The sequence below is a fragment of the Acomys russatus genome, chromosome 16 (assembly GCF_903995435.1).
Source record: "Acomys russatus chromosome 16, mAcoRus1.1, whole genome shotgun sequence".
NCBI lineage: Eukaryota > Metazoa > Chordata > Mammalia > Rodentia > Muridae > Acomys > Acomys russatus.
The window spans coordinates 10,861,737-10,882,289 of record NC_067152.1 but is presented as its reverse complement, the minus strand read 5'-3'; the positions used below and the strand labels follow the sequence as shown (position 1 = coordinate 10,882,289).

The 20,553-nt window shown below is 47.0% G+C and overlaps 1 protein-coding gene across 1 annotated transcript in view; it reads right to left on the bottom strand.

Moving 5' to 3' along the window:
* Positions 1–2,598: 2,598 nt before the first annotated feature.
* The window catches only part of Synrg (synergin gamma), a 68,026-nt gene continuing 50,071 nt past the window's right edge, over positions 2,599–20,553 (bottom strand). Inside the window, exons 16-22 of the mRNA XM_051158167.1 lie at positions 19,306–19,469; positions 18,346–18,399; positions 17,313–17,409; positions 14,895–15,043; positions 4,374–4,484; positions 3,939–3,974; positions 2,599–2,819 (exon numbers count right to left, since the gene is read on the bottom strand). Coding sequence (XP_051014124.1) covers positions 2,688–2,819; positions 3,939–3,974; positions 4,374–4,484; positions 14,895–15,043; positions 17,313–17,409; positions 18,346–18,399; positions 19,306–19,469 — 743 coding nt within the window. The 3' untranslated portion in view covers positions 2,599–2,687. The remainder of the gene's footprint in view (positions 2,820–3,938; positions 3,975–4,373; positions 4,485–14,894; positions 15,044–17,312; positions 17,410–18,345; positions 18,400–19,305; positions 19,470–20,553) is intronic.

Genomic DNA, 20,553 nt, shown 5'->3' with positions numbered 1-20,553 from the left:
AGATGATATCCAAGTGCACCTCGAGCCTCTTCTGTCTCAAGCCATGTCCACACAGGTCACACGCGCCAACCCACGGGACAGAAAAAGTGAGGCGCAGCCCCCAAACCCACGTGCTCATTAGTTAGTCGCCATTCAAACAGTAGGTGAAGCTGCCTGACACAATGTGCAGTGTGGAGATAAGTAACCTTGGTTACCGTTTCCAAGGACACCGGGCTCTTGGCTAACAAGAGCTGAGCTGAGGTGAAGCTGAATGCAACGTGAGTCATTTTAATATATGCCAGCAAAGAAAACCGGCCGGCTAATAGTCTGCACTCCCCCAGCCCCGTGGTGGGGGTATCTAACAATGTTGGAAACATTAAACAGCCAATACTTTTCATGGTAAAGGCCTTTTGCCTACATCCTCTGAATTTCCCTCTGGCCCTTCCCAAGGAGTGACTAACTCTATGGTAAGGCGTTTTAACTGAGGCATGCTGGAGTAAGTCTAGGAGCAGAGACAATCCAGCCAACCGGCACTTTAACCGATGCCATGGATACAGGCTACTGTGCAGAAAATACTTCACATAGCAGTTCCAGAAAATGCTTCACCAGTGTAAAGGCAGCTAAACTGGGAACCCTTTTAGTACTAAGGTCAATCCTATTACAGGTGCTGCGAGGGAATAATCCAGAATACAGACTGGAGGGGCTGCTTCTTACTCTGGGCTATGGTGGGACACTAGTGGGGCTGTCAGAAGAACCTGCTGGACCTGTCCACCAGGCCACCTGTGAGGGCGGAGCCTCCACACTCCACCAGCCCTGGGGAGGGGAAGGCCATGTGGTCACAACACAGCTGGCTGGGTGTTAGCAGCTGGAGGTGACGTCACCTGGAACGGATGAGTAACCGGATTCATCAGCTCTTCTCCCTGCACTCTGCTCTACAGCAAGGCCAAGGAGAAGCTGCGTCAAGAGTTGGAAAGCATCCATATCTTGGAGAAAATAAACAAGGTACGGGGTGGAACAGCGCCTCTGGTTTTGCCTTGGAAGGGGAAATGACAAACTACGTAAAGGCAGCTGTGGGACAGACAAAAGCCGATGCTTTAGATTTCCAAATAAAAACTGACGTCAGTGATGCATGTAAGGTGCCAAGTCCTTCCCAAAGCCCAAGGCCAACAGGCCAGAGAAACAGGTGCCCCAGCCTGCTTGCCTTCTCCTAGGAGTTACACCTTTTAACCACTTAAGCTTTCCTTCTCTTGATTTTATGCGACAAATTCCTACACCACTGTGAGCTTTTTCCTTCAAAAATTCAGTGCTGTTGATAACTGCTTTCCTTTGTAGCATCTGAATCCCCTCTCCCTACCCCCCCCCCTTCTCACATATATACACACACACCCACACCTTACTGTTCCTCTCATTAGGCCAGTGGTTCTTAATCTATGAGTCATGACCCCTGGGGGACTGAATGATCCTTTCACAAGGGTCACCTAAGATCATTGGAAAACACAGATATTTATGATTCATAACCAGCAAAGTTATGAAATAGCATCAAAAATAATTTTATGGCCAGGGGACACCACACTAGACATGAGGAACTGCATTAAAGGGTCACGGCACTAGAAGGCTGAGAACCACAGCTGCAATCCTAAACCACACTTTCCCCCTGAGTTTATTCTCAGGTTTCTCCTGAAGTACTGCAAAGTCCAGCATTCCTGGCCCCTGCGCAGTCATCTCTGGCAGTGTGGAGAGAGGCCACTATGAGGAGATTTCATCCCGTGGCTCTTACGGATGTTGTCTAGAGGAAAACCACCATGCTTTATACCAGTCTTGATGTTGAGACCAAACAGCAGGTTCTCAATAAAGGCTCCAAGGAGAAGGGCGTGCATCCGAGACACAGGCTCTGGGCCTGTGAAAGCAGGGAGGGTCTCCTTGAGAGCCGAGCTTCAGGAAGGGAAGAGGGTGAGGTAGGACGGGAGGTGGAGCAGTGTCCTCGCCTGGAGACGGGCATAGTGTTTGCTTTAGCAGGACAGTATCAGTTTAATCACAAGTCCCCTTTTATTCATTTCAAGTACTTATAAACTAACTACGGTAAAAATGGGTTCTGCTTCATGCGACCATAATGTTTGAGATACAAACAGGCACTGGCTGGACACACACTTGTGGATTCCAGCCCTAGGATAACTTATTTTTCTTCTTTTGTTTATTTTTCACACCTTAAATACTTTAGCAGCAGATTACTCCTCACAGAGAACTGTGGTCCACATTGTAAAATATCTTAAGCAAACAAGAGGAACGGGGTATGGTGGCACATGCCCGTGATCCAGCACTTGGGAGGTAGAGACAGGAGGATTGCTGCAAATTCAAGGTCAGCCAGGGGTATTCATCAAGACCCTATCCTTAAAACAAACAAACAAACAAAGGAAACAAACCAACATCACCATCAACACAAACCCGGGGAAGATGAGCAAGCAAGCTTCCGGTGCCATGTGCAGTTTGGGTCTAACAGTTTACCTCAGGTCTTGAGGAGGGGCAGGCAGATCAAGGGTTGTCTGGTGGGAAGCGCCACTGCAGTTTTTCCACCCTACCTCTTGGGAAATGCTTCAAAGAGACTGATGGAAGGGACTTGCAGTGCTCGCATTCTATTTATTGATCCCTGTCACCCCAAGTCATGTGACAGAAATAACCAAACATCAGCTACAGCTTCACCAAGCAGCTCTTCAGAGCAGGTCTGGCAGGAGGAGACCGGGGGGCTTGGGTTCAACACAGTTGATCCAGAAGTTGGCGCAGCTGGCGTGATACTGGTGTCCTCCATAGGCCAGCTTGAAGCTATCCGTTTCTGAATTGAATGCCTGCCAGAAATAGAAAATATGGGGCAAGTCAGAGTCTTTCTACATCTAAGAGCTTGTCAGCAGCCACCATGGGCACTCGCCAGGTTGTCACAGAGGCTGAGGCCCGAATGGCACACACAGACAAAAGCTGAGCGGGTGGCTATTGGATTCAAGTAGGAGAGATTTATTTATTTATTTATTTTACTGCTAATTAAAGGTATAAAAGCCAGTACCATTCAACCTAGTTTCAGCAAAGGGCCCAATCTTCACAGAAAAGGCAGACGGAGGTTACAGGAGTGAAGACAGGGCAGGGTATTAGAATTAAAATAGTCAGGGGCTGTGGGTGGCTGGTTCCCTTACTGTAAGGGCTGCCCTCCCTGGAGGCTGTCACTGCCATAACATGGATTCCCTTAGAGGTCTGTGGCTTATTACAGTCCTATCAGGATTAAAAAAATATTAAAAGAGCTAGAAATCTATTGATATTAATTCTTGCTGTCTCATGCAGTGGTTCTCAACCTGTGGGTAGTGACCCCTTTGGGGGTCTCAAATCAGAGATCCTGCATATCAGATATTTGCATTATGATTCATAACGGTAGCAAAATTACAGTTATGAAGTAGCAACAAAATTATTTTATGGTTGGGGGGCAGTCACCACAACATGAAGAGATGTTTTAAAGGGTCGCAGCATTAGGAAGGTTGAGAACCACTAGTCTAATGCCATTGGGAGCCGACAACTGAGTCAACAGTCCCTCATCTGTGGTTCCAGTCACCCACGTTAACATTCTGCAGTTTGTTTTCTTAAACACCACAGATAAAATCCTAAAGCCCAAATGACTTTGTTTTTGTCTGCCATCCACGGAGCCCTGAAGCTCTCCATCTCTACATCACTACAACTTCCAGAAGGTGCTGACTCGTGGCCAAGAAAAATAACGACACCGCTAGAAGCTGATTAGCACACAGACACACAGCAGTGGCTCCACACGATGCATTAGTTGATTTGACCAAACATTATGGGGACAAAAATGAGTCAGTAGGGGATGCACAGTTGGCACAGTCCAGGACGACAACAGGATTGTCTGTTGTCCTCTCACACACAAGACTGAGATGGAGATGCTACAGTAACGCATAACTGGCTCATACTTTTTTAGGCTGTTCTTCTGCAGGCTTCTCTTCTTTCTGAAATGTTGAAACCATAAGGTCAAAAAAACAAAAACAAAAACAAACAAAACAAAAAACCCGACAAACAAACAAACAAAACCAAAAAAACCAAAGTCCCTAAAACCGGCCTCTTGCCTCCAGGTAAATCCATGTTGGTCTACATTTTCCCTCCCACCCCTCCCCTGTCCATGAGATGAGTGCGCGCTCACCAGGAGGGAAGGACTCTGTCCACTCCCTCAGCTGCTTCCCTCACTGCCCCGTGGAAAAAACACATCACTTCTATGGAACTTTCTAGACTTCAACATGCCCAGGGCCGGTCACAGAGCTCGTTGTGGAAGGGGGCTACACTGGGCTGGTCCCCAAGTCATGTTAGGGATGAACCCTGTCACTTGAAGGGGAAAGAAGACAAGGGCTTACCCGGCTCCTAGAGTCCACATTTAAGAGACACACCCCGCAAGCCAGCTCCTGAGCGTTTTTAATCCCAGGTCGTAACATACAGGAGGAAAAATCCAGTGAATTTTCATCTGGCTGAGGATGACAATGAAAGATGGGTCAGAATACAGAAATTTGAATACTATGTAGGTCAACCATAAAGTTAAGCCAACTAATAACACAGTGCTTTGTCTCCAGGCCCTGCCAAGGAGCGGCTATGTTCCAGCTGCTAGCCATGCCAGTGGGAGAGAACCACTCTTTAACCTGGGGGAACCTCGTGGTCTAGGGTGGAGCTAGAGGGTGGCAAGCAATGCAGGGCCATTAGTGCTGTATTAATTATTATGGGGTAACTACCAAGTGTGCAGGCACTCAACAGGGGCATTTCACCAACAGAATGCTTCCTGGACCTCACCTCATCCCGCCTGAGTATTGATGAGACCCACGGGAGGTGAAGGGGATGAGTTAATGGGTTGATGGGTTGGGAGAAGCAGGATAAGGGAAGGATGTTAGCACCGCAGCACGAAGCAAAGACAGCTAAGCAGAAGTGCAGCTATGAGGGGACTGAAGGTGGGAGCCAAGCCAAGGGGGGTGGCTGGACCATGAAGGATCCAGAGTGGAGCGGAAGGAGGTGCGACAGGACCAAGCACGCATCGCAGGCATAACCCTGCCTTCTCAAGGCAGTGTCACCAAGAGACAGGGGGCCTCGCAGTCCTCAGGGCACAGCTTCAGTTAGGTGACTGCTACACGGCAGAGAGGGGAAGGGCTGGCCAGGGGGCAATCTCCACAGGCCCTGGGAAGCACAGGGGATGAAAGGAGGGAGGGCTGGGCACACGAGGAGATTATCTTTAAGCCCAAGGACAGAGGACAGCATAGTTTGGTTCAGGCTGAGTTGCAGCTGCCAAGGTCAGAGGTACAGATGGTGGGGACGTACAGCCCAGCTTAATGCCCGGAGAGATGTGAAAGTCAGGAGCCACAGACAGCAAATGGGCTATCTGCCATGCAGGCTAAGGCTAAGTACTATGCTCAGCTCTTGACAGGCTTTCTATAGCTTATCTTTCCCCAAACGAACAGACAACCAACAAAAACCTATGAAATATGGCGAGTGCAGTGCCATGATTAAGGGGGTAGGTCTCAATTTTGAAAGAAGCTGTCAATTTTTTAGAAGGTTAAATACACAGTCACTTGCAATTCCATTCCTAGTTATTTATCTAAGGGAAAGGAAAATTTATGTCAACAAATCTTGTTCCAAAATAAGCATTCATAGCAACCGTATCCATATTAGCCAAATCTGGCACTAACAAGTGTCTAGTAATAAGAAAATGGATAAACAAGCCATAGCGTGTTGATGCAATAGACTAGTAGTCAGCGAGGGAGCAAAGTGATATTTGATCCACATGGCTGCATTTCAGTATTATGCTCCTAAGCAAGCCAGACACAAGAATGCTAGCACTGGACACCACTTCATATTTACAAAGTATTAAAACAGGGCTGGAGAGATGGCTTAGTGGTTAAGAGCTCTTACTGAGGTCCTGAGTTCAATTTCTAGCAACCACATGGTGGCTCACGACCATCTATGAGATCTGGTGCCCTCTTCTGGTGTGCAGGTGTACATGCAGGTGGAACATTGTATACATAATAAATAAATTGTAAGAAAATCAAAACCAGGGGCTGGAGTGATGGCTCAGAGGTTAAGAGCACTGCCTAGTCTTCCATGGGTCCTGAGTTCAATTCCCAGCAACCACATGGTGGTTTCCAGCCATCTATAATGTGATCTGGTGCCCTCTTCTGGCCTGTAGGTGTACACGCAGACAGAACACTGTATACTTAATAAATAAACTTTAAAAAAATAAAATTAAAACCAAACCAAACCAAACAAAAATTCAAAAACCAAAACAACAACAGAGAATATATTTACCTCATTGAAAATCCCATGTTGCCAAATGATTTTCACAGTATATATTTAAAATTTTTTCATTCATCTTTTGGATTAATAGTCAACTTTTCTTTGTTTTCATAAATAAGTATAATACCAGCATAAGTACTGGTGATTTAAATTTTTAATAATTTTATGTGTATGGGTGTTGTGTTTGCTTCTATTTCTGTGTGCCACATGTAGGCAGTGCTCACAGACACCAGAAGAGGGCATCAGATCCCCTGGAACTGGAGTTAAAGATGGTTCTAAGCTGTCAGGTGGGTGCTGGGAACTGAACCCAAGTCTTGTACAAGAACAGCCAGTTTTCTTAACCACTGAGCCATCTCCCAAGGCCCTAATTAGACTTGACTAAACTGAAACAACAAAAACACTTTGAAAATGTCACTGGTCAAAGACTTGAGTGGCTGCTGGACACAGGCCCGTCTCCTCAGCACTTGTGCTCTCCCAGCCACTTTCTTAAACGTACACAGCCAGCAAAACAACATTTACTGACTTCCATGGTAAAAGTACCCCTGTTGGGGCTGACGTCACTGACCGCGAGCTAGGAAGAGCTACCTGTTAACAGGGTGGGGCACAGGGAAGCACGTGAAAAGGGCACACTGTAATCTGCCATGAGAATAGTAGGCTCTGTATAAATTATCCTGTGATTAAATTAATCTTCTAAGTGATAAAATTAGCTCTCTTAGCCAAGTGGCGGCAGCACACGCCTTTAATTCCAGCACTTGGGAGGCAGAGGCAGGTGGATCTTTGTTAGATCAAGACCAGCCTGGTCTACAAACAAAGAAAATAAATGAGTTCTCTTAAACACATATCCATAAGCAGAGGACTATATTGTAATGTACAGTAGCAACATGATACCAATCAATGGCCAAAATTATAAGTCATGCCTGCTACAGGATGCTGTAAACTGACCATCAACTTTGCCATGTATTTCACATATTTAGTAAAGATGAAAACTCACTTTCTTCTTCTTCTCCTCCTCCTCTTTCTTTTTTTCCCCTTCCTCCCCCTCCTCCTCCTTGTCTTCTTCCTCCTTGTCCTCCTCCTCCTTCTTTTTTCCCCAAGACAGGGTTTTTATGTGTAGCCTTGGCTGGCCTGGACTCCCTTTTTGTAGACCAGGCTAGTCTCAAACTCATAGAGATTCACCTGGCTCTGCCTCCCCGAGTGCTGGAACCATTTTTTTTTTAATTATTAATTTCTACTTTATATGTATAAGAGTTTTGTCCACATGTCTTTGCATACCACATTTGTCCAGTGCCACTGGTTGCTAGAAGAAAGCATCAGATCCTCTGGAACTGAAGTTACAGATGGTTGTTAACCACCAGGTGGGGGCTGGGATTGAACCCAGGTCCTCTTCAAGAACAATGTGGTGGTTTACATGAGAACAGCCTCCATAGGGTTATAGATCTGAATGGTTACCAATACCTGAGAAGGATTAGGAGAGGTGTGGCCTCGTTGAAGGAAGCATGTCACTGTCATGGGTTTTGAGGTTTTAAAAGCCCAAGCCAGGACCAGTGTCTGTGGATCCAGATGTAGAACTTTCAGCTACTGCTCCAGCACCACATCTGCAGGCACGCTGCCACGCTTCCTGCCATGGTGACAGTGGACTAAACCTCTGAAACTGTAAGCCAGCCCCAATTCCATGCTTTCTGTCAGAAGAGTTGCTGTGGTCATGGTGTCTCTTCACAGCAATAGAATGTACACAGCAAAGGCTCCTAACTGCTGAGCCATCTCTCTAGCCCAGTACCCCAGCTCCTTAAACGGTGCGTTGTAACCAAGACAGAGGTCACTTAACTGAATGTGGGAGTTACAAGAAGTTGGCGACAGTAAAAGGTTCCTGAATATGAACCCGCCAAACACTGATTCAGTATCAAGTGCTAATGAACTGAGGTGCTTCTGGCACCCCTCCACACGGCAGCAGGTGAGGTCACTGCAGCGCTCATGCTAGACATAGAGCTTACAGCTTGTACTGTCCCTGCTGCCCACCATACGCCAGGGAATACTGCCTCAAATGCCTTGCTCAGATCTCAGACCCTGTTGTGAGCTGCAAAGTTCTTGCTGTATGAATGAAGTGTTCTGCTTTTATCAAAACAAAATGTTCTAACTACAGGAAACACTCACTGCATCCTCACCATCACAGCGCCCACACCTCACTGCATCCTCACCATCACAGCGCCCACACCTCACTGCATCCTCACCATCATAGCGCCCACACCTCACTGCATCCTCACCATCACAGCGCCCACACCTCACTGCATCCTCACCATCATTAGTGCCCACACCTCAATGCATCCTCACCATCACATAGCGCCCACACCTCACTGCATCCTCACCATCACAGCGCCCAAACCTCACTGCATCCTCACCAGCATAGCGCCCACCACCTCACTGCATCCTCACCATCATAGCGCCCACACCTCACTGCATCCTCACCATCATAGCGCCCACACCTCACTGCATCCTCACCATCATAGCGCCCACACCTCACTGCATCCTCACCATCATAGCGCCCACACCTCACTGCATCCTCACCATCATAGCGCACAACTCACTGCATCCTCACCATCATAGCCACCACACTCACTGCATCCTCACCATCATAGCGCCCCACACCTCACAGCATCCTCACCATCATAGTGCCCACACCTCACTGCATCCTCACTCACCATCATAGCGCCCACACCTCACTGCATCCTCACCATCACAGCGCCCACACCTCACTGCATCCTCACCATCACAGCGCCCACACCTCACTGCATCCTCACCATCATAGCGCCCACACCTCACTGCATCCTCACCATCATAGCGCCCACACCTCACTGCATCCTCACCATCATAGCGCCCACACCTCACTGCATCCTCACTCACCAGCATAGCGCCCACACCTCACTGCATCCTCACTCACCATCACAGCGCCCACACCTCACTGCATCCTCACCATCATAGCGCCCACACCTCACTGCATCCTCACCAGCATAGCGCCCACACCTCACTGCATCCTCACCATCATAGCGCCCACACCTCACTGCATCCTCACTCACCATCATAGCACCCACACCTCACTGCATCCTCACTCACCATCAGAGCGCCCACACCTCACTGCATCCTCACCATCATAGCGCCCACACCTCACTGCATCCTCACTCACCATCATAGCACCCACACCTCACTGCATCCTCACTCACCATCAGAGCGCCCACACCTCACTGCATCCTTACCATCATAGCGCCCACACCTCACAGTAATAGATGGCCTTTTCCACTAGAGAAATGCCTGTGTCAACCACAAGAGGGAGCTTTAGTCCACAATCACCCAGAGCATAAAGGGTTTTTGCTACGTTACATTTAGCTTAATAAAATATTAAGAAGCTGGGTGGTGGTGGCGCACGCCTTTAATCCCAGCACTTGGGAGACAGAGGCAGGCAGATCACTGTGAGTTTGAGGCCAGCCTGGTCTACAAAGTGAGTCCAGGACAGTCAAGGCTACACAGAGAAACCCTGTCTCGAAATACCAAAATAAATAAGTAAATAAAAATAAAATAAAATATTAAGTCACATTTTGGAGTTGAGGATGTGCATCCCTACTGTGATGTATACTATACACAGGGTTTTTTTGGGTGAAAAAAAGTAGAACAGCTGGTAGGCTTTGTTTTTTGTTTTTATTTTGGAGACAAGGTTTCTCTGTGTAGTTCTGGCTGTCCTAGAACTTACTCTGTAGACCAGGCTGGCCTCAAAAATCACAAAGTCCCACTTGCCTCTGCCATCCAAATGCTGAGATTAAAGGCATGTGCCACCGTAGCCTGGCACAGCTGGTGTTTTGTTTGCTTCTGTTATTGTCCATTTTTGGGGAGCTGGGCAATATATCTAACCAAGGCTGCAAGTATATTAAGCATGTGCTCAAAACCATAATAAAACAAAACAAAACGGTAAGCACATTGTCTACCAATAGCAACACCCCAACTCCAGTACAGCTAGATCTTTTGAAACCTAGAAATTACATACAAGGAAGAACAAATTTTTAAAGGACGATATAGATTCAAAAATCCCTATTTTTATAGTTTCAATTAAAATTTTTAATGTTTCTAAGCTTTAATTTCTTCCCCAACAGAAATAAACATAATGAGCCAGTGAGATGGCTCAGCAGGTTAAATTGCTCATCTCATGTAATGACCAATGGCAGTTAATCCCTGGAACCCACACAAAGCTCTATGCAGTGGTGAGCCTTAGTCCCAGCACTCCTGTGGTGAGATGGAAGGCAGAGACGGGAGACTCTCCCAGAAGCTTGCTAGCCTGGAGTACACAGTGCACCTAGAACAAGGGAGACCCTGCCTCTGCAAGGAAGAGGGAAAACCAACTCCTAAAACTGTCTCTGATTCCATCTCCACGCCATGGCATGCAACACATGCAACACACACACACACACACACATTTAAAAAAGACACCACGACCATGCAAGTCTTATAAAGGCAAGCTCTGTTTGGAGCTGGCTTTCAGAGGTTTAGTGCACTGTCATCAGTGCCTCTCCAGTAGGGACCTGCTTGCTGGCTTTGGCATCTCACCCAGACTTGTTGGGTTTTCAGAGTTGTGTTGCAGCTGGGCTGAAGTGTTCACATGTTGGGCTGCTTTATGCTCTTGACATTTATATGGCTTCCTCTGTCGGTTCTGTTAGAGTAAAGGCCGGTGCACGACAACCATGCCTTATATTTTTGTGGGATACACGCCATTCCTCATGCAGTGGGTGATTCAAGTGGAGGTTTATGGACTGAGGACCCATGTGCCCATTCTCAAGAGGAAACGGCATGGTATAATGTAGAAAAGGATCTGAACAGAGAACAGGCATTGCTCTGTCACAGCTACCCTGGTAAAAACACAGCAACTCGACTGAAGAGATGGCTACCTAGGGAACAAACACTTGGTATTCATGGACACTCTGCAAGCATCCAGACACCACAGAGGTGAGATAATGAACCTCTGGGCCATTATGTGTGTCTGAAAAGCCAGGCCACTTACCCTGGAGAGTCTAGATATGGGTTCTTGGAACGGATGCTTACAAACAGAGTCTGAAGAGAAGGCATGGATGTGAAGCCCCTTCTCCTTTTACCTCACAGTTTCCCCCTGCGGCGTTAGAGCCACCAAACATTAATGGGGCAGAACATTCTAGGTAAATGGGTGACAAACTGCTTTCAAAGTAACAAAATCAACTTGCATGCTTCTTTTTTAAAAGGCCTGGACAAAAGTGATACTTGGGTGTGAAAACTTCAGCCAAGTGGTCTCTAAGGAAGCTAACGAGGAGGAGGATTAAATAGTCCATATCTCGTCAGGGCACAGGGCATACAAATGGGCCATTCATTTGTCAAAACTCAGCAGATGAGAGAAAAAACAAAGCTCATGGAGCAATGTTACAAACTTTTGCATTTTATTGCGTGTGAACGCAAAAGCGGCCTGGAGCGATAAAGCAGAGCCTAGGAGGCAAGTCCTTTCCATGAATAGCGGCAGAACCCAGGAGCCTGGGAGTTGGGGAAGATGTACCCAGAGGAAAATGGCTTCTGTTGCCCCTGGTGACAGCAGCTACACAGGCCAGCAACCAGGCTGGACACTTGGCAGTCACTCTTCACCCCAACTGGACAGACAAACGCACAGTGCTCTTGGCTCATGCACTGGGCTTCGGGGACATTTTCGCCTCTAAAAGCTCAGGGCAAGCAAAGATGTGCATTCCAACCCAGCTTTCTCCAGCAGCACCAGGAGAGAACGGCTGAATGGAGGGACGGGTGGGGTCTAGTTTCCAATGTATTAAGCACAGTGAGGACTGACTGCCACCGAAGCAGGGAACCTTCAAATCTAAATGGAAACCACCGGAGGGCTGTACATTGCTCCGGCCCTGGGATGGTGCAGAAGTGAGCTGACTTCAGAGTCACCGAGAGCCAGGACAAGCTGCTGCTGGTTCCTCAGTCACTTTATGCTCTGCCAGTCTACTCCCCTCTCCAGAGACAGCTTTTACGTATCTTTGGTTTTACCCACCTAACTCACCCTTTTCAGTGTGTGCCAGACACCCCTGGTTCCTTCCTGCATCAGGAGGGTGATGGAAGAGTAAGGATGCCAAGTTGCTGCGTAGGTTTAATGCAGTCAAAGGCCCTACCGCACAGTTCAGCCAACTGGATGACCCAGGATGGCTGAAGGAGAAGTGGCCACGACACCAAAGGGGGTTTTGGGAAATGGTTTGAGTGCATACAGGCAACTCGACCAGGGGAAAGATTTATTTTCCATTGCAAATGCAACAAATATTCATTAAAGATAGTAGAGAAAGGCAGAGAATATTTATAAACATGGGATTTTATCATTAAGCACAACCCGGTTGGCAGCATTCCTCCCAGCCATGTGGTGACAGTTCTGCTATTTCACAACAAACTGGCCATGGCACCCTGTATGACGAGCCACCACGTACTACTTCAGGAGGGTTCCAATTTTTCTCTTTTGCAAAGAACAATGCTCTGAACTGGTGGCTTCCTTAGGTGACTTTACATTTAGAACTGGAAAGGCTTGCTCAGAAGTGGCACCAGCAGAGTGTGTGAGTCCCCTCAGGCACTCAGCGCTTACATGGCTACCTCAGAAGCGCTGGGCTCAGGTGGAGGCCAAAAGGTGACACAAGAAATCCTTCCTGATATTGTTGCCAACAATAACCCAGCCTTCCCTGACTATCAAGTTTATTTTTATGCCGTGAACACAGTGACCATGGAACTCAGCATGCTGGAACACAGGCAATAGGAAGGGTGAGGGCCAGCACCCACGGCTCCCCATTTCACTCCTGTGGACTAACAGTGAGATCTCTCTTGAGGCCTTCCCTGCCTTGAGGCCCCGCCTTCCCTGCCTTGAGGCCCCGCCTTCTCTGCCTTGAGGCCCCGCCTTCCCTGCCTTGAGGCCCCGCCTTCTCTGCCTTGAGGCCCCGCCTTCTCCGCCTTGAGGAGCTGGGGCAAACAGCCCCTTCCTCAGGCTGCTTCAATGACATCTTTTGTTATTACAAGAGAAGTAACCAATGAGGTGAGCACCATGAGATGCGACAGAGAAATGGGCTAAAGACCATGGAGGCCCACTGCAGGATTTTAAATGGAATTTAAGTGAAACAATCAGATTTACAGTCTACAAAGAATTGTCAGTAGTTGCACAAATTTAGATCAATAGGGCTTTTTTAAAAGAAGAAAGAAAAAAGAGAACTAGGTAGGTAGGGGTGTGTGGCTCAGTGGCAGGTAACTCCTCTAGCCTTGGGCCTCTAGTCCTGGGCCTTGAGGTCCATTCCTGGCACCACGAAAGGAAAAAACAAAACCAAACAAACAAGAGCAGTGCAGCCCTTTATAAGCCATCTCCCTGGCTCCTTATTTAAGCTTGTTAAGAACTTAATAATGCAAAGCCAGAAGCAGTGTAACGGTTGTGAGATTTGCTAATTAGGACACAATGGGACAGCCGGCTACCACTGGGCTGTCGGCTGAGAGCACCAGGAACTCTTCTCTACTGCAGAGACGCAAACCTGCTCAGTGAACTGGAGAAGATAGCAAGGCCTCTCATGAACTTAAATGCTACCTGGAAAATGCCGCAGCAGCCATGCAGGCTGCACGCATGTGCACACACTCCAGCCTTCTCCATCCACTTCGAGAGGGAAGCTAGTCATTTGTTTATTCAGAATAGAGCTACTCATAGCATGGAAAGAATGAATCCAAGGAAAGTAGGAACAGTGGTGAGTGGACAGCAACAGATGGTCCACCACACAGCTTTCTAAACAAGTCAGGTGCGAAGGGATAAACTCAAACCATGACTTTTTGGTAAAACTTGCATATGTAAGAATTAAGAGTGGCTGGTGTTGGGCTGGAGAGATGGCTCAGAGGTTAAGAGCACTGGCTGCTCTTCCAGAGGTCCTGAGTTCAATTCCCAGCTACCATATGGTGGCTCAAAACCATCTATAATGAGAGATCTGATGCCTTCTTCTGGTGTGTAGGTGTACATGAAGTCAGAGCACTATATACATAATAAATAAATAAATCTTAAAAAAAAAAAAAAAAAAAAAGAGTGGCTGGTGCTGGCAGACCGTCAATGGGCAAAGTGCTTGCTGCGCAGGCGTGGGACGTGAACCCATATGAAGCCAGGAGTGGTAAAGCCACATGTTTACATTCCTAGTGTTGTGACGAGAAGGCAGGCAGCACCTCCAGAAGCTGTGGACACATCCAGTCTAGTGTGCACAGAGGCTGACAACAGAGACTCTGTCTCAGACAAGACAGAAAGGGAGACTAGACATGGATGCCCTTTGACCTCCGCATACACTGTGGCAAGAACACGCAGACACACATACACTCATTCTCTCACAACTCACACACACACACACACACACACACACACACACACCAGATAAAGAGTTTTCCCTACCCTCTTATTTTTCCAAGGTATAGCCGGCCTTGGAGCTCTCAGATCTCTGTCAACATCACAGTCTAGTCAGCACATTCATCGTCTAATAAGTAATAAGAATATATTCTCTGCGTCATATCAGGTTTCTGGAAAGACAGGCAACCACTGAACTGTCTGACAGGCTTACTGTGAGTGTGGCGAGCGACATGAAGCCGATTAGGTTGTTCCACACTTTATCAATGTCTTTCAGCAACTGCTGGAGTTTCTCACTACACACAGCGGTGGCTTTTATCCCCAGTTCCACACGCTTGGTTACGCGGTACACTTCCACGACACCTGATGGGGAGAGAGAGAGAGGGTTAGGGATGGGAAAAGCAGGCAAAGACAAAGCAGCACTGTGGCTTGCTCATGACTTGATTAGCAGGAGCACCACTGCACAGAGATGGGGCTGCGAGGAGAGGTACCTATTGGTTACTTTTCTATTGCTGTGATAAAAACCCCATGGCCAAGGCAACTCATAGAAGAAAGTGTTTAATTGGGCATACGATTCTACACCCCATAATTGCAGAGTGGAGACATGGTGGCAGGAATGGCTAACTCAGACCTCAAACTGCAAGCTGGAGGCAGACAGCATACTGGGAATGGCTTTGGTAGCCTGAAAGGACCCGCCCACAACACACCTCTTACAACAAGGCCACACCCCTGATCCTTCCCAAACAGTCCTGCAAAGTGAGGACCAAGTTTTCAAACCTAGGTGTCTATGGGGGGCAGCTCTCATTCAAACCACAAGGTGTGAGCCCCCTTGATCTGCCAAATGGTTCTTTTCCTGTGGTCTTTAATCAGGCCAAACTCTCCAGGCAAGAAGAAGAGGTGCTGAGCAGCTCCTCATTCTAAGATGGTCACTAGACACATCCCCAGGCCTCCAATGTGGCCGTCACCAGACCACTGTGCTGCCCAGCGCTGCTATATAGCTCTTAGGTAGGGACATGGATTGGGATCCCTGGACATCCCTGCTCCACCTCTTACCACCCAAGTCTCCTGGGGCAGGTTATGAGCCTTCCTATGCCTCAAGTTAAGACAAGAACATCAGCTTCCCAAAGGATGCGGGGAGAGGATGAACCAGGTAAACACTGTAAAAGGCTCAAGCACTGCTTAGTGAGCAGAAGACACTGCAATCTATTAGACTTTTTAGTTCCCATTTCTTTTTCTTTTTTTTTATTTTGATTTTTTTAAAAAAATGATTTATTTGTTTTTCTTATTTTTATGTACACTGGTGTTCTGCCTGCTTGTATGAAGGTATAAGATCCCCTGAAACTGTAGTTATAGACAGTTGTGAGCTGCCACGTGGATACTGGGAATTGAACCCAGGTTATCTGCAAGAGCAGTCAGTGCTCTGAACCACTGAGCTATATCTCCAGCCCCTAGTTCAGATTTCTTTATGAGTTTTTGTGTGATTCAGGGAAACCCCATTAATTGAAAATGGAAGTAAAGTTTTAAAGAGTGTAAATGTTAAAGTCACCATAGAGTAATTCAATTCACGCTGAATCCTCAAACTTAAAAAAACAAAACAAAACGTTGTACTTCTATGTGCTAGAAATGTTCTTTTTTTTTTTTGGTGATAGGGTTTCTCTTGTGGTCCTGGCTGTCCTGGTCCTGTAGACCAGGCTGGCCTTGAACTCACAGAGATCTACCTGCTTCTGCCTCCTGAATGCTGGGATTAAAGGCATGTGCCACCATGCCCAGCTGAAATTTTCATTGTTAAAATTATATTTTAAAATATGTTTTATATTAACATTATATTTATTACTGGAGTGATGGTCCACACCACTGTCACCACAGTGACAGATAAGGGAACAGCTGACAAATGAGCCAGTGTCTACTACTGTGAACTTGAAAGATGCCTGATATTCTTTTCTTTTTAAAATATTTATCTTACGTGCATTGGTGTTTTTGCCTGCACGTGTGTCTGTGTGAGGGTGTCAGGAGGCAGATGTAGGCAGATCTGAGTTTGAGGATAGCCTGGTCTACAAAGCCATATGTGTGCAAAGTCTGGTGGTGGCCAGCCCCTGGAGCTGAATTTATAGGCAGTTGTGAGACAACCAACATGGGTGTGGGGAACTGAACTCTGAAAAAGCAATAGGCATTCTTTTTTCTTTCTTGGCTTTTCGAGACAGGGTTCTCTGTGTAATAGTCCTGGGTGTCAAAAAAAAAAAAAAAAAAAAAAAAAAAAAAAGCCCTGGGTTTCCTCGACTTACTTTGTAGACTAGGCTGGACTCAAATTTATAGAGATCCACCTGCCTCTGCCTCCAGAGTGCTAGAAAAAGCCATGTGCCACCACACCTGGCTGCAACAGGCACTCTTAACCACTGAGCCATCTCTTCAGCCCCCATAGACAGAGTTTATACTGAGGTAGATATGAAACAAAGACGTGAAGACTTCACTCTAGAGACTTTCAGTAAAGTAGTTGCTATTGCTCATGTGAGAGCAGTTGCTAGTGTCGCTGTATATAATGGGAGATCACGGGCCTAAACTACCAAGAGTGAGGGAACACCAACACTAGTGCACCACGGCACTGTTTGACTATATGAAATACCCAGGGACATACCTAGAAGATATTCCATGCCTTGCACTGACTGGATAACTTCTGTGCAAACAGCACTGCTGCTAATGCCATTTAAGGTGTCATTTGCCTTCTTAATGACCTACAAGAAATGAAATCACATCATCTGATACAACCACAAAGGTCACTGCAAATCAATTTCCCATTAGGAGAAAACCCATCCAGTGTGAAGAGCCATTCCTGACCAGCGTATGCATGTGCCTATGCAGCGACAAATCTAAGGGTTTAATTTTATTATTTTTTCCAAAGATTTATTTATTTATTTATTTATTTATTATCTATGTATATAGTGTTCTGCCTGCATATGTGCCTGCAGGCCAGAAGAAGGCATCAGATCACATTATAGATGGTTGTGAGCCACCATGTGGTTGCTGGGAATTGAACTCAGGACCTTTGGAAGAGCAGCCAGTGCTCTTAACCTCTGAGCCATGTCTCCAGGCCAGGGTTTAATTTTAATTTTCAAGAAACTACCCTTCACTTCTGTGGAAGAGATAGATAGAAGATAGATAGATAGATAGATAGATAGATAGATAGATAGATAGATAGATTGATTCTTTAAATATTATTTTCATGCAAGCCAGAGGCAATGATACCATGTTGCTACTTCTTAAATACAGTGACAGATAAGGGAACAGCTGACAAATGAGCCAGTGTCTACTGCTGTAGATTTAAAGGATGCATGATTTTCTTTCCTTTTTAAAAAATTTATCTTACGTGCATTGGTGTTTTTGCCTGCATGTGTGTCTGTGTGAGGGTGTCGGATCCCCTGTAACTGGAGTTACAGACAGTTGTGGGCTGCTGTGTGGATGCTGAGAATTCAATCTGGGTCCTCTGGAAGAGCAGCCAGTGCTCTTAACAACTGAGCCATCTCCCCATGAGAGCCCAAAGCGATGTTGACGCTGTGCGTGGTGATGGAAGTGAGACACCTCTCCTGTTTGCCTGCACCATTCGGAGGAACCGAGGAGGAGACAAAAGAGCGCAAGAGAGTGAGCGGATGCAGGGAAGGGACAATACTCACATCCAGGGCGCTCCCCAGGCATCGCTGCCACTCGTATGCGTATCTCTCATTTTCCTGTGGGTTATAAAAGGAACTGGGTTCAGCAGGCAGGCTCGGGCTCCTCAGCTTAGGGCTTCTCTTGATACAGAGGGCTTAGAAGACTCCTTTCTATTGAAACCACTCTCGAAAACAGTTATCATTTTAAATCCACTGAGAGACAAGAAATATGAACCCGAGGGACCTATTTTACAGTGGCCTCTCTGTGTGTTGCCTCACTTATTCTAGTCAGCAGAAGTGTAAGCGTCTGTCCAGTTTCTCACCGTGGGGGTATTACTATGTGAGCTAGTGCCATTCGACAGCTTTCAGCTGGGTACCGTGGTGTACTCCTGAAATCCCATCGTTTGAGAGGCAGAGGCAGGATCACTGTGAGTTTAAGGCTAGCCTGGCCTACTTACATAGAGAGTTCTAGGCCAATCAGGGCTATGTGAGACTGTCTCACAACAACAACAAACACCCCACAGAACAAAACTGTAGCTTTCCATTCCATAGTTCATTGCTGTGTATGCATGCAGGCATATGTGTGTGTACGCTTGTGTGTCCCCAAAGAGTGAGGACATTTAAGACACCACAAACAGAAAGAGAAGATTCAAAACATTTCCCCTTCCTCTGTGTTGATGCTTTAAAATTCAGTAGGATGATAAACTGTAAGTTTTGAAAAAGGTTTTCTTAAATGCGTCCCTCCTTGCAAAGTCCCCACAGATGATTTCAACTTTAGCCACAACTTTCAGCGGCTGTCACACATAGGGAGCATTTTCATCCTGGGCTAATGCTGCCAGCCTGGACCTCTAATGATCTATTTGCCATCCTAGTGTCTCCTCCTCATCCCTTCCCCAGGAGAGTGGAAAAGCTCTTTCCTGGGGTGCTCAGGGCTCTGGCAGTCTTCCTTTCACCTGTTGCTGTGCAGGAAGCCGCCCAGCTTACCTCCACCTCGCCAGTCAGATCTTTGTACTTGTCCCGGATGACAGGCAGCACCGCCTTCTCACTCAGAGTGTTGGAACGGTCTCTGAAAGGCTGTTCCATGGCTGGAGAAGGAGACGACCGGCTTATTTCTTTATCCCCAAGGCTCAAGCTCCTCTTGTGTGATCCTGAGCAAAGAAAGGTTCTGTGTTCAGCCTGGCTGGAGCAGGGACACCCGCTGATGGGACCGTCTTTTTTACAGGTGCTCATGTCAGGAGGCACTCTGAAACGCAAGCTTCATGCACCCACTGGGAAGTTCTTTAACTCTTGCCCTCTTGCCAGGTGTGGTGGCGCACACCTGTAACCCCAGCACTCAGGAGGCAGGGGCAGGCAGATTTCTACAAAGCGAGTCCAGGACAGCACAGGCTACACAGAGAAACCCTGTCTCAAAAAACAAAAACAAAGAGACAAACAAACAAAAAAAAAAAACCCTACCAACCAAAAAAAAAAAAATCTTGCCCTCTTGTGCTTACAGCCTTCCTTTAGTTCCTTCCATCACTCTTCCTTGATCTGTCACTACACTACATAATTCTGAGAGCTGGATGACTGGTGTCTAGAAGCAAAGTGCCTTTGTAAATATGGGTGCCTAGGGGTCAAGAGACCCTTCTTGTCGCTGGTTGTAGGCTTGCACCCTTGTGCCTCCTTGCTTGCAGGCTGGGTTTCTCCTGTGAGATCCAGAGCTTCAGAGATGGGAAGTGAGGCAGCAAGGAAGCAGAGGATCTGGAGAAAGATGTGGCAGAGCCTCCTGACTAACCAAGGGGTAGTGCCTCCATTAAATGCTTAAAAATGTTTGCTATTACTTCAGGTCACGAATCAATTAAAACAGATACACGTTTTAAAAGTATTGATTTCTGTGAATTTTAGTTATGTGTATGTACTGTGTCTGGATATGTACCTAGGAGTGCAGGTGCCCACAGAGGCCAAAGGTATGATTCCCCTGGAGCGAGAGTCATAGGTGGTTGTGAGCTGCTGGATGTGGGGGCTGGGAACCAAGTTCAAGTCCCCGGCAAGAGCAGTGCATGTTCTTTGTTTGTCTCAGAGACAGGGTTTCTCTGTGTAGTCCTGGACTTGCTCTGTAGACCAGGCTGGCCTCGAAGTCACAGAAATCTACCTGCCTCTGCTTCCTGAGTGCTGGGGTTAAAGGAATGTGCCACCAAATCTGACACACCGAATGTTCTTAACCACTGACTCATCTCTTTAGTTCCAGATAGC